Source organism: Cornus florida, unplaced genomic scaffold (genome assembly GCF_030987335.1).
Source record: "Cornus florida cultivar Cherokee Brave unplaced genomic scaffold, ASM3098733v1 CherokeeBrave_3.0.0_Hap2_Chr11, whole genome shotgun sequence".
Lineage (NCBI taxonomy): Eukaryota > Viridiplantae > Streptophyta > Magnoliopsida > Cornales > Cornaceae > Cornus > Cornus florida.
In genome coordinates, this window is record NW_026775581.1 from 95225410 (window position 1) to 95238012 (window position 12603).

The 12603-nt window shown below is 35.6% G+C and overlaps 1 protein-coding gene across 1 annotated transcript; it reads left to right on the plus strand.

Annotated features, from left to right (window-relative positions):
* Positions 1–523: 523 nt before the first annotated feature.
* LOC132283427 (probable CCR4-associated factor 1 homolog 7) lies at positions 524–2044 on the plus strand. The gene is made up of 2 exons (XM_059785369.1): positions 524–848; positions 952–2044. The coding sequence occupies exon 2, from the start codon at positions 1078–1080 to the stop codon at positions 1900–1902; it is 825 nt and encodes a 274-aa protein (XP_059641352.1). The 5' UTR covers positions 524–848; positions 952–1077; the 3' UTR covers positions 1903–2044.
* The last annotated feature ends 10559 nt before the right edge of the window (positions 2045–12603 follow it).

The window sequence follows — 12603 nt, forward strand, 5'->3', positions numbered from 1 at the left end:
AGATGGCCCGACTTTTAAATTATTAAGTAGTGAATATTAATATATTAACTAACATTTACAACAAAATAACAAATGGTGTTAAAAATATTAAATATGTAAGTATATGTATATATAAATTTTAAAAATATATATATAATCGGGACGGGCTTGAGTTTATTACTAAATTCACTTCTATCCTAAACCCATTTCAAAATTTTAATTATTTTATTATATTTATTTCAAATTTATTTAAGAGTTACCAAATTCGCTCCATGAGTAAGAGGCGGAGTTGAAACCCGAATCAGGAAATTGCCATCCCTAATCCGGTGGTCCCCGGTCTCCATCAACATCTTACGAGGCAAAGCGAAACATATCTCCAAATATTGTGTTCCACCCATAAAAAATAAGAAAATGATAATTCAAATTCAAATTCCTTTACACACATTTTTTTAATTTCCACTCACCACCACAGTGTCTCTCTCATGTCACACGCACATATATTTTTAAATTATTTCTATATATATTTCCATTTTATCTCTCTTGTCTTTATCTCCCTCTCTCTACAATGTTCGATTGGAGGTAAGCAGGAAAGGGCCCTCAGCCGCGTTCCCTCGAAGCCCTTTCTCTCTTTCTCTCTCTAACGCGCTCTCCCTCTCTTTAGAACTCTAGATATTTGATAATACGTATCCCCAGTTTTGACCTAGAATTCTCTCCCTTCGCCGCCCTATAATACATATTCATGTTCAGGCCTTAACTTTTCGATCCCGATTCTCTGTATAAATATCGTTGTTCCTCTGTTTAAACACGTTCTATCCGTTGACTAATAGATCTATGATTCAAGTCCTCAAATTTTGTTGATTGTAGGCGAGGTTCGATGTCTATTTACCCTAATTTTTGTTGATTTGTTATTATTTTGTTGATTTTTGAAATTTGATTTTATTTTGTAGCTCATTATGTTTGTTTTTTTTGCAGATCTTTTTGAAATCAAGAGGATTCAGTGGATATTCGTTACGGTTTGGACGTTTTGGTTGTGTATGGTTTGTTCACAAAATCAATTTTTTGTTGAAATTTTGTTTTGTTTCATTCGTACTGTAAGAAATGTCAATTCTTCCTAAAAGCGATTCAATTCAAATTCGAGAAGTGTGGAATGACAATCTCGAAGAAGAGTTTCTTGTGATTCGCGAAATTGTGGATAAATTTCCTTATATTGCGATGGATACGGAGTTTCCTGGAGTTGTTCTTCGTCCCGTGGGAAATTTCAAAAACAGTAGTGATTATCATTACCAGACGTTGAAGGATAATGTGAACATGTTGAAATTGATTCAATTAGGGCTTACGTTTTCGGATGAGGAAGGGAATTTACCCACCTGTGGCACCGATAGGTTTTGCATTTGGCAATTTAATTTTCGCGAGTTCAATGTTAACGAGGATGTATTTGCCAATGACTCGATTGAGCTTTTGCGCCAGAGCGGCATTGATTTCAAGAAAAACAATGAAAATGGTATTGATGCGCAACGATTTGGAGAACTTTTGATGTCATCAGGGATTGTACTGAATAATAGTGTTTATTGGGTTACTTTTCATAGTGGATATGATTTTGGGTACTTGCTCAAGCTATTGAGTTGCCAGAATTTGCCCGATACACAAACAGAGTTCTTCGATTTGATCAATATGTACTTCCCCAACCTTTATGACATCAAGCATCTCATGAAGTTTTGCAATAGCCTTCATGGTGGATTGAACAAGCTTGCGGAATTGTTGGAAGTTGAGAGAATTGGTGTCAGTCACCAGGCGGGTTCAGATAGTTTGCTCACATCTTGTACTTTCAGGAAGTTGCAAGAAAATTTCTTTAGTGGATCGCTTGATAAGTATGCTGGTGTTTTGTATGGTCTAGGTGTTGAGAATGGACAGAATACTCATTGAAAAAAAAAATACTAAAAAGAATGAAACCATAGGTGTTTATTGAACTATGTGTGTGTGTGTGTGTGTGATGACACCCACTTCGTTGTACACTGTTGGCAAAAGCTGTTATTAATTTATAAATTTTCCCTTATAATGGATTAAATCTTCTTGTTCTTATGGGTGTAGCACAAATGTCTTGTGTGATTGTTCAAAAGTTCCTTGAGTTGGATAGTTATATAAATTCAACTTGGTTCCACCTCCATTGCTGGGACGTAAATTAATAAAGTTAGTTCACTTTAATTTGAAGTATAAATAAGTTATCATTTAGCTCCATCTGCAGGTAGGCATTTGACAACTTTTACTGGCTGAAGCAATTCTTTTTGATTCTATAGCTTTTCTTGTTTTCTGTTTACTAATTTTTTTTTTCCCTCTTTTCTGACTCATTTGCTATCTTTTACTACGTAGTTAATTGGATCTTTTGATTTAAGATTTGGGAAAAAGATTTTCTATGCCATCGCCCAACAGCCGTTGCATTTTTGTTGCCAGTTATTGCTGCTCACCCACAACAACCATTATTCCTGCCTTCCAATGACATTGCTGCTCTGGTCGACCCTGTTATAAATTTTAATTTTATTTTGATATAATGGTATTAGGATGCTTTGCTTATGTAAAAAAGCTTTGTTCTGCAAGTCCTACTCCATTGTTGTATACTCCTTATTCATTAAAATTTTCAAACTGATTTATAGACATGAGAGTTTTGATAACAAAATCCATATTAAATTTGTTTTTCTGCACATTTTTGGACAATTAAAGGTGGACGCTTCAGATTTGTTCAAACTAGTGTCAGGCACATTGCAAATTGGGGCCTCCAGTTTATTTTGTTTCTCAGGTCTTGATTGTCTTTTAATTTTCTTCTTCTTTTCTTTCTTTTTTCTTTCATTTTTTTTTTTTTTCTTTTCTGAATTTCATTTAATCAATTATTCTTGTCCGTTCAAGGAAGCATCAAAGTTTGCGTTGCATTGTAGTTTTTAGACACATCCCTCCTCCCCCCCCTCTATCTCTCTGTATGTATATATAAAATCATCTACACTATTATCAGTGCCTTTTCTCCTCATAGCTGCAGTCTGGGAGGTTCTACGATCATTGTGAGAGGAGACACATTACCTTTCCTTTCTATGAATTTATTTTCTGTGGCTATTCCTGTGGTTCATGTTTTTTTAATATGATTAGAATAGTTTTGTTGCACACCAGTATTATCTGTCTGAAACTTTCCCCACAATTGGAGTTGACAATGGAACCTTGGTGCCTAGATGTCATCTTAACCTCATTTGGCTGTTTCGTAATGTATAGCATTACTCTTTCACGTAATTTTTGGTATCTTCGCTCCTTGTAACTATATTATGCGCGTTTGCCCATTATGTTTCAATTGTGGGAATATTTAATAATTAGCAGTTTTTGGTAATATATTTGTGTGGTCCCTTCATGTTTTAGCCACATTTGCACAAATTTAGACACTGGCCCCTAGCTGAGTCTATCAGTAATTCCTTTCAACATTTTTTGTTGAAACAAATGTAGTAGGTACTAGGTGGTGTTTAGTTTTGCTACTATATTTTGTTATTGCTATTGTATCTCATGATTGAATGAATTCAAACTAACTTTACACTTGCAACTTTTCTTTCATAATTTTCTTGATGATATGTGCATTATATTCATTCTTTAGAATATCTTTGCCTAGAAGATTTATTTTCTTCATGTAGGTCATTGATTTCCAGTCCACACTTGCATCCGCACACAACACAATGGCTTGACATGAATGGATGATGTGATAGCTGATGTGTATCACCATAGGCACAACTTGTCAGAAGGTTTAGGCAAATGTACTGCGAAGGATCTTGACATTTCTTAATTATCATTCCTGACTATTTTTTACTTCTACAAATACTATCCACCTACTTTTCAGGTTAAACAGTTATCCATTTGATTCCACTCTAAGTGAAGGATTGCTCATCGATTATGGGTACTGAGGAAGCTATTAAGCAAGAGATCTCTAATGAGGGGCTGTCTCCTTCCTAAGGTACCTACCTCACGAACACTTCGTCTTCTTAGATAAGCTTTGCTGCTGGGCAAAAAACATGAAAATGATCTCTTCTTTGTACTAAAACTTTGTTTTGAGGACCTCTTTCCTATGGATAAATCTTGCTCAAAGACTATCCCTGGACTTATTCATTTCTTATAAGACTTGTCTGAAGACACTGTTAGGACTTTTTCTCAGATAAGCCTCGTCTGAAGATTTTAGCAGGGACATTCTCTTTTAGACAAGGCTCACCCAAATATTGTAGCAAGTAGCAATAATTCTTCTCTTCAGATAAGCCTTTCTTGAAGATATGGAGGCGGACTGATACACCTTGTACTGTTGTACACAACCTGAGCAAGGAGCAGGAACCCCACATGGGCCTAGCACATTCTAGTTTGAGACAATTAGAACTATGACGTTCATGATCACAACAGGATCACGTGGTGAATTAATGTGGTAGAACAGCTATATAAGGTGACTATGTGGCAAATACATGAGGCATCACTGCCAATTAATGCAACAAGACAATAACGGGAAATTCAGAGAGAAGTCATTCAAAGGGTAATATCTCTAATCTCTCCGAGACAGGTCAATGGACAACGGGGTAGGCCTCGACAAAAGATGTCTCTCAACAAACCAACACGTAGAAATCCCATCAGATCAACCATCTTGACCCACTATAGGGTCGCAGGTACATCGTGCACCAGGATGTCATGAACTATCTATTTCACTTACTTAATGGCAAGGAACATTTGCCTATTTATATCATTAGCTCGTTATTTAGTACGAATCGGTGAAATGAAAGAATCCATAAAAATTATTCAACAGGCTCTAGAAGGAATTCCGGGGGGGCCCTATGAGAATTTAGAAATACAACGCTTTGATAAGGTAAGGAATCCCGATGGTTGAGCTGGAAGAAGCTCGGGCGTTTGAATCAACCGCTATCCTACAAATCAACCATTTGTCTTCTCTTACTCAATTCTGATCATTAGAAGGATGCTTGCTTTGAAGACATCAGCAGAAACACTTAACACAGTTTTCCTCCATTACATCCAAAAGAGCTCCAAAAAAAGATGACTACATCGAGATAATCTCGAGAGAGAAGCGGTTTCATTATACTATTATCGCTCTCTCTTTATCTCTAGAGTTGGTCCAAGTCTCCACCTAACCTAATCCACCTGGGAAGGGTAATACATCTGACATCATCATTTTTCGGCCCAACGCATTTTATGAAACTCATTGTTTTTCATAATTCTCAAAGCAGTAATGGTGCCTGGAACATATAGCCTACACAGCTAAAATATCTGTCAGAGTTTTCCCTCCCTATCTCTGAAATGGTCTTAGAGTTGTCCTTGCATATCCTTTACTCATACTGGAAGAGCACAGCATGTTGTTGGTCTTCTTTCTGATATGCTCTCTCTTTTTTTCCATCTACCTGTTTTAGGTGGTCAGGTTGTGACGAATTGTAGTGTGTTCTGTGACATGCTGTATTAATGATTGTCAAGGCGGCGTGATATTTTAAGTTTTAACTGATGAAATTAAAAGCCCCATATAGAAATGAATAACAATATATGACTCATATAGCCGACCCAAATTGTCAGGGTAAGGTTTTGACTGGTCTAGTTGAATCTCTGATGCCTAGTTCACATTGGTTGGTGAGATTGGCAGTTTGAAGCCTGCTTATTAGTCAGCAATTGCTTTATTTGTGTGTGATAAATATAAGCGCGTAGCCATTCTAGGAATTGGGTTTGAAACAGAAACGAACGCTGCTGCATCCTTGACAGTCGATGCCAATCATTTTTCAAAAATCAGGTTTATTTCAGCTAGATCACACTGAAGTAATGAACAATTAGATATGGAAGTTAGTGCGGGGTATTAATAACAGTTGGTAAAGGTACACACCAAGAATACTGCAGTGAATATGGTGAAGAAGTTATTATAGCTTGGAAGTTCTAACAATCTTTGGGCTTTATTTTTCTTTCCATTAACTTAAGAAGGACGGAGTTTGGTAAATATATCATCCTTTCTCACAATGAAATCCTTTGTGGAGGGTTTTCTAAATTTGGGAACCTTTTGTATGGCTTTGTTTTGCATTTTTGAGCTGTAGGATCAGCATTTGACTTAAATGTTTTGAGGCTAATTTTTGTAGGGAATAGGGCCCAAATTTCTTCAATACTAGAATGAGGTATGCAACTAAGTTGGAGAGGTTGAAGGACGGGTGCAAGAGCTCTATTAGTTAGTACCTCATATACAAGAAGGAAATGTAAGATCATAAGAAGCAGAACTGTTAGGCTGTACTCCCTTTGTTTATATTACAGAACGTAACTCGAGACTACTTGTCTCCTCAATGCTTTATCATATATTTCAAAATCATTAAATGATGTCAAGCCAGCAGCTTGGATGTCTAATTTCACATTGTACAGTGGCTATCAAACTAGTATTCCATAACGTCCATCTGATTGTATCTGTGTTTGAATGTATATATATTTTCTTATAGGTATTGATGCCAAATGGTCAACAAGTGTCTATGAAGAAGCTTTCGTTGACTTCAAGACGGACTCAGAATTCATTAACAAGGAGAAACTGTTGTTGGAAAATTCAGCTCAAAAACTTGGTGACGTTGTTGGGGTGTCATGCAGAAGGTCCTTAGAAGATGCTTGTCTATAAGTATCTGCAAAACAAGAGCCGTGAGCCCTTCCTCTTTGGTAAAATAGCCCCTTTGACTTGGAATTTCTTTTTATGTATCTGGGTTGTATAAATAAATATTTTGAAGAATATTTAGTAAATCTTGAAGTTAAAGTTGATTACTTCAAAATTTTCAGATAAAAAGAAGTCTCCATCCTTGGATTGGTCGAAAGCGATATTGTATGGTTACAGGTGTTGCTAGAGGTCTTCTCTCCCAACATGAAGCTCCTGCAAGGATTATTCATAGAGGCATTAAAAGCTAGTAATAATATTTTTGCTGGATGAGCAGTTAAATCCGGAAATCTCAGATTTTGCCTTGGCCTGGCTTTTCCCAGGGGAAGACACCCATGTAAAAATACATGTAGGATTTATGGTACTCGGTGAGTAGTTTGTCACTTCACCTTTCTGTCTTATTTTCAACTTTTTGTCCCAAGACTAGCAGTCACCTTGATAACATGTTGGTTCATTAGGAATTTTCTTTTTCTTGTCTTCACGTCAAAATTTACGTGAAGATCAGTACAATAAGCAACTTATTTTGTTAAATGCAGTGGTTAGTGGTTATATGGTTCCCGAGTACGCAGTGCATTGATATTTGTCGGTGAAGACGAATGTGTAAAGTTTTGGTTGGAGCTTGTGAATGTAGGAAAGAATCATATGAAGTTCTTTAAGAGATTTTAGTTCTTGTAAAAAGATCCAAGGAGTCCTCCTCTATTGTGGTAGAGATTGACTTGGAATGGTGTTTTGGATGCAGATATGTGCCAAGGCTGGACCTTTTGAATCCCAAATCTTACATGGGACTTAGATTGAAGTGTCTGATGTAACAAAAGAAAGAGACATGTCATATGCTCCATTAAGTTGGCCCAATCGTATATAGGGAGTGCACTTTTACTAGTGTGTGTATGGCAAAATTAATTATGACCCAGCAACTAATTGATATCTGTCCACATTAAAATAAAGTTGGATGAATTATTTTAAGGAGTAATTACACTGACCTCTTAGGTTTCATGAACCTATACAGACCTCCCTTATTGTCTGTCATATTACATTGACCTCCCTTGTCAAGGGATGCTGTTAACTGAAAGATTAAAATTAGTAATTTATCCTTATTTATTAATTTATTATAAAAAATATGAAATATCATGGATATAAAATACCAATAGTTCCCATTTTAAGATTTTTTTTTTCCTTCTCCTTTCCCACTGCCTTGCTACTGCCGACAAGCCCCCTCTCTCTGTCCTCTGTCCCCGACGAATCCCCGGCAGCCATGCTTACTTGCTTTATCCCATCTCCTTCCAATAAAGTGGTCAAGTCATGATTAAAGTAATGAAGCAAAAGAACGAAAAGAATCTTTATTATCCTTGCTCCAAATGCATATTTGTTTCTTATATGTTCCCACCTTGGTAATGGGTCTGTGCTGGAGATGGGTGACATCAACGGAAAAGAGCATGGACGGCGATGTGCTTGATGGCGGAGTGTATCGTCAAACACACGGAACGACGACGATGCAATGGACTGTTCTTACCGGTGGCGAAGGAAGATGTCTTTACCGACGATCATGGACTAACTAAACCGTAGTGAATTTAGAAGGAACTGTCTCGGGGAGTAAGAGACTGATTTTCAGATGTTGGGACTGTGCTTTACTGGTGATGACCCAAGCGGGTCTGTACTGTCGACGACAAGAGAACTTACTTGCTATCAAGGATTTTACGGCAATGGAACTTACCGACTTGGTAGCGGCGGCGAGATTAGAATAACTAAATGGTTGGCAAGGATGACGAGACCGTCGATGATGGTGACCGTCAGTGTGCTTGGATTTTTGTGGCTGCAGTTTATATTCATTGGGTGTTCTGGTTTATTGATATGAGGGCACCAATGTCATTTTGAGTTTAAAAGTCAATGATAGTGTTGTAAATTTACAGTGGTTATTAAGGTTAAAAATGTTATTTCAGTGTAAAATTATAGTTTTTTTTACTGACATCAGTATAAACTGTTAGTTGTTTAACAGCAGGAGATGTCCGTGTTATCAGTATACAAATTTTGAAGGAGATCGGTGTAATTTGACAAATAAAAAGAGAGATTTGTGTATATTAACGTAAGAAAGGTTAGTGTAATTATCCCTATTTTAAAATATGAGTCAAAATGAATAATATTCAACTCATTTTTAAATGGGTCGAATATGTGTAGTCATATTCAACAATTATATATGAGATTCATATTTACCTCAAATTCTCACATGACCCCAAATATTAAAATTTTCTGAAACGTCAATCTAAAAGATAATATTTTAATATATAGTGGATTTACTAAAATACTCATGTCCAAAGTACTTGGGATGCTAGCATGCTTGGTCAGTATACATGAAATTTGGACTACTAGATATTATGCTACATACTTCTTTTCCCAAATTACCGTTAGAATATTCTTTCGTACCAACATGGTTTGCAGTCTCGGTGTAATGAACTCGAGCAAATATTGGTATAAATCGATCCAACTGACTAATTCATAAAAGTATATAACGGTATTAGACCCTAAAAACAAAAATTACAAACGATAAGACGAACTATGCTAACCAATAATATACTAGAACTATTACCTAAATTTTTCTCACCATTTTGAGCTTTTTGGACGTTATGAATTTCCCAATGTAATTTATACGAATTTTATTATCATTTTGGATTTAACTACTCTGAGCCTAACATCACAAAATGTCTCTCTTTCATATCCATAGAATCAACATAGAACACGTATATATAATTTTCCACCAATTTCTAATTACGCACAAAGATTTGAAACAGGTTAGATCAGACGGCCAGAAAATCATCATAGGACCATGATGATCCCTTGAATGATTGACCTTGGACATTCAAGATGGAAATACAAGCAACTTAAGTGCCACCTACTTCACATCAACCTAGAAGCATGAGACCCCTTGTATATAATAAGACTTGCACGGAGAGCCCCCGTTTTGAGATTTCCAATGGATATGTATTGTAACAAATGAATATGAAATGTCATAATACATTCATACATACTAACACACTGAAGCTAAACAACTAAATCAAAACAAACTGGGCCAATCATATAAAAAAAATATATATAAATAGTGGAAATCACAGACTGTTGATCACTTCCCTTTTAATATCACAAAACCAAACTGTCTCATATTCAACTATAACAATGTACTATTATGGACCAAAATTTGATTCTGCAGTAAGATTCGGATCAGATTAGATACGACCATAAATTCATCAAATGACCATGATGATTTATCGAATGATTAGTCTAGAACACCCTATTCGAAAAACAAGCAATTTCAGCAAATATGTTCCATTTCATCTCTCCATTTGACCATCTACTTAATATCAAGCCTGTGCAATTTAGCCATTTTATATATGCTTGTACCATAGTAGCACAAAAAAAAAATAGTACCTAATAAACAGTGTACAAATCTGGATTCATCAGTTGCAAGTTGTGCTCCAACATTCTAAATTGTAGTATGTTCATCTCTACCCTTTTTCTGCATCACCAGGCACGAAACCTCATTGTCAGACACTGTAATTTACAAGAACAAAATATGTGGGTGTAAGCACTTGAATGCAAACATTTCCGACTACAAACTCGTTTAAAATAATGAAAATTTATGTCATGACCCAAATCCATAGGATCCGAATCATGAACCAGAAATGATGTAAACTGGCTCTTACTCAAGGCTAAACGCAAAATGACCTGTCAGCTGTCCGAATGTCCTAGAAGTGCACCCAAATCACCTGTTTTAGTATCCAAGGTCACAAGCATCCAAATGGACCCTGCTATGGTCACATAATTGTAACAAAACCTGCCTAGAATCGTCACATTTACCATACACATGCCATGTACCACAAAACCAAAATATACATATACAAAGTGTCAAGTTTAGTTAGCCGTCAAGGCCTTAGCTACATGTCTTACATGCCATACATCAAAGACGGTACAAGTCCTTCAAGTAGCATAGTTACATCATTGTACTACATACTTGCAACAAAATACATATGTACATTACTTCATATATAGCATCAACGTACATCAAAAAGCTATGACATGCTAGTAGTCACAAAATATATCCATGGCATCACAAAAGCTACATCAAGGGTGAGATGGCGGAGTTCATTCTTCCGCTAGCTCGTAACCTGAAATTGTCAAGATGTTATGCTAGTACATGTTTCCAAGGTAGATAGTTAGTAAGGACTACATTAATGTAGGCATTTTGTTTAAAAATATTGCATAGCTATCATCTAACATTCACTCATTTGGCACTTCAAACTTATTCATTCTACAATTAAGTATGCTAAAAATCAATTAAAGCCTTGAGAATGCATAATTCATCCATTTACTCATGTCTACATAGATAGTCTAAGCTAGGATTTGCAACATAGGAGCATACTAGTGTACAATTTACTTGAAATTAACCTACTAATCATGCTATAACTCAAGTAGAAAATGCAATTCACCTATTACATCACAATTAACATGGATTACAAGCATGATAGTAAACTTACAAGCATTGTGCACCATATCTACTTACAATAGCATGCTAGATAAGGGAAAAACAAACAATCACTTGCATAAACCAAGGAGTATCATTCGTTAGACACCCCTACCTCAAGTTTGGAGCAAAACCCTGAATGTCCCAAATGTGAAACTACTCCAAATAGAATGCAAAAACCATAAGATGAAAGACCTTGAGAAGATCTTCAATTCTTTCAACTACAGCCTCTTACAATTCCCTCTAGCTAGATGAAACTTTGGTCTAAAACATGTAAAATGATAAGCAAGAAAATTGAGAGGAAAATGGGTATGGCCGGCTGCAACACTAATTTTCCCATAAAATTTCCATCTCCAACCATTTTCTGCATCATGTAACATAGAAAGCTCGTATGGCAAACAGTGCAATACACAAAATTATAGATATGGGTGCAAGCACTTATATGCAATTATTTTCAACGATCATGCTAATTATCTCAATCTTTTTTTTTTTTTTGATAAGTTCACGGCTTCATGCTAACTAGATCAATAATATAAGGTAAGAAGTGATGAACTAGAATTGACTACATAAAAGAAAATTCCATTGAACCCAGAATGATTCCCTTTTAAATTTGCAGGTTGCAATATTAAATCTTCCACAATGACATAGAATGTAGAATACATTAACTTGAGCTGATAAATCTAATATATATAGTTGATAGGCACAATTTTGACTGTTCTAATTTATTGACAAGATACCCCTTTCACTTGACCAATACCACCTAGAACATTCCATAAACTAATCAACCAGCCCATCTATAAGTTTCGAGATTCAATGCCATTTCTTAGACAATTGAATAGAGAACAAAGGAAAGGAAACACACACACACATATATATACATATATATTGAAATGACAAAAGTGCCAACATTTTTTCACTCGATTAACTAATCAACTGTTTTACACAGTCTACACTTCAATATGTCAAAAGAACTTGTCGTTTTCAGAATTGACGGATACACTTTTAACAATGACAAATGGATCATCCCTAGAAAAACTAAAACAAAATCTCTAGAACAAGATCCAGAAACTGTCACCAAAACCATACTTTATAATTATTTTCACTTGTGATTTTACATGCAAAAGAAAATTGTATTAAAACCAATCATAAGATTCTAAAACAGTTCGTGAGCCATCTGCTAGACTTCTAATATAACCATGTAGCAAATCATGATTGACAAGATGGTTAATGATTCAAATAAAAAATCACTTTTAAGTTGCAACTTTGATTCATTCTACCAATAAAAGAAAAATATAAATATCAATAAAACCTGAAAATACCAAACTTAAGCTCATTGTCTCTTGCGCTTAAGTGACTTCAAAGTCTTCAAAATGTAACTAATTACCTCCTTTAGGGTGGCTTTCCTTTTTTGGTTGAAATTCCATAGCTCAGACACCACATA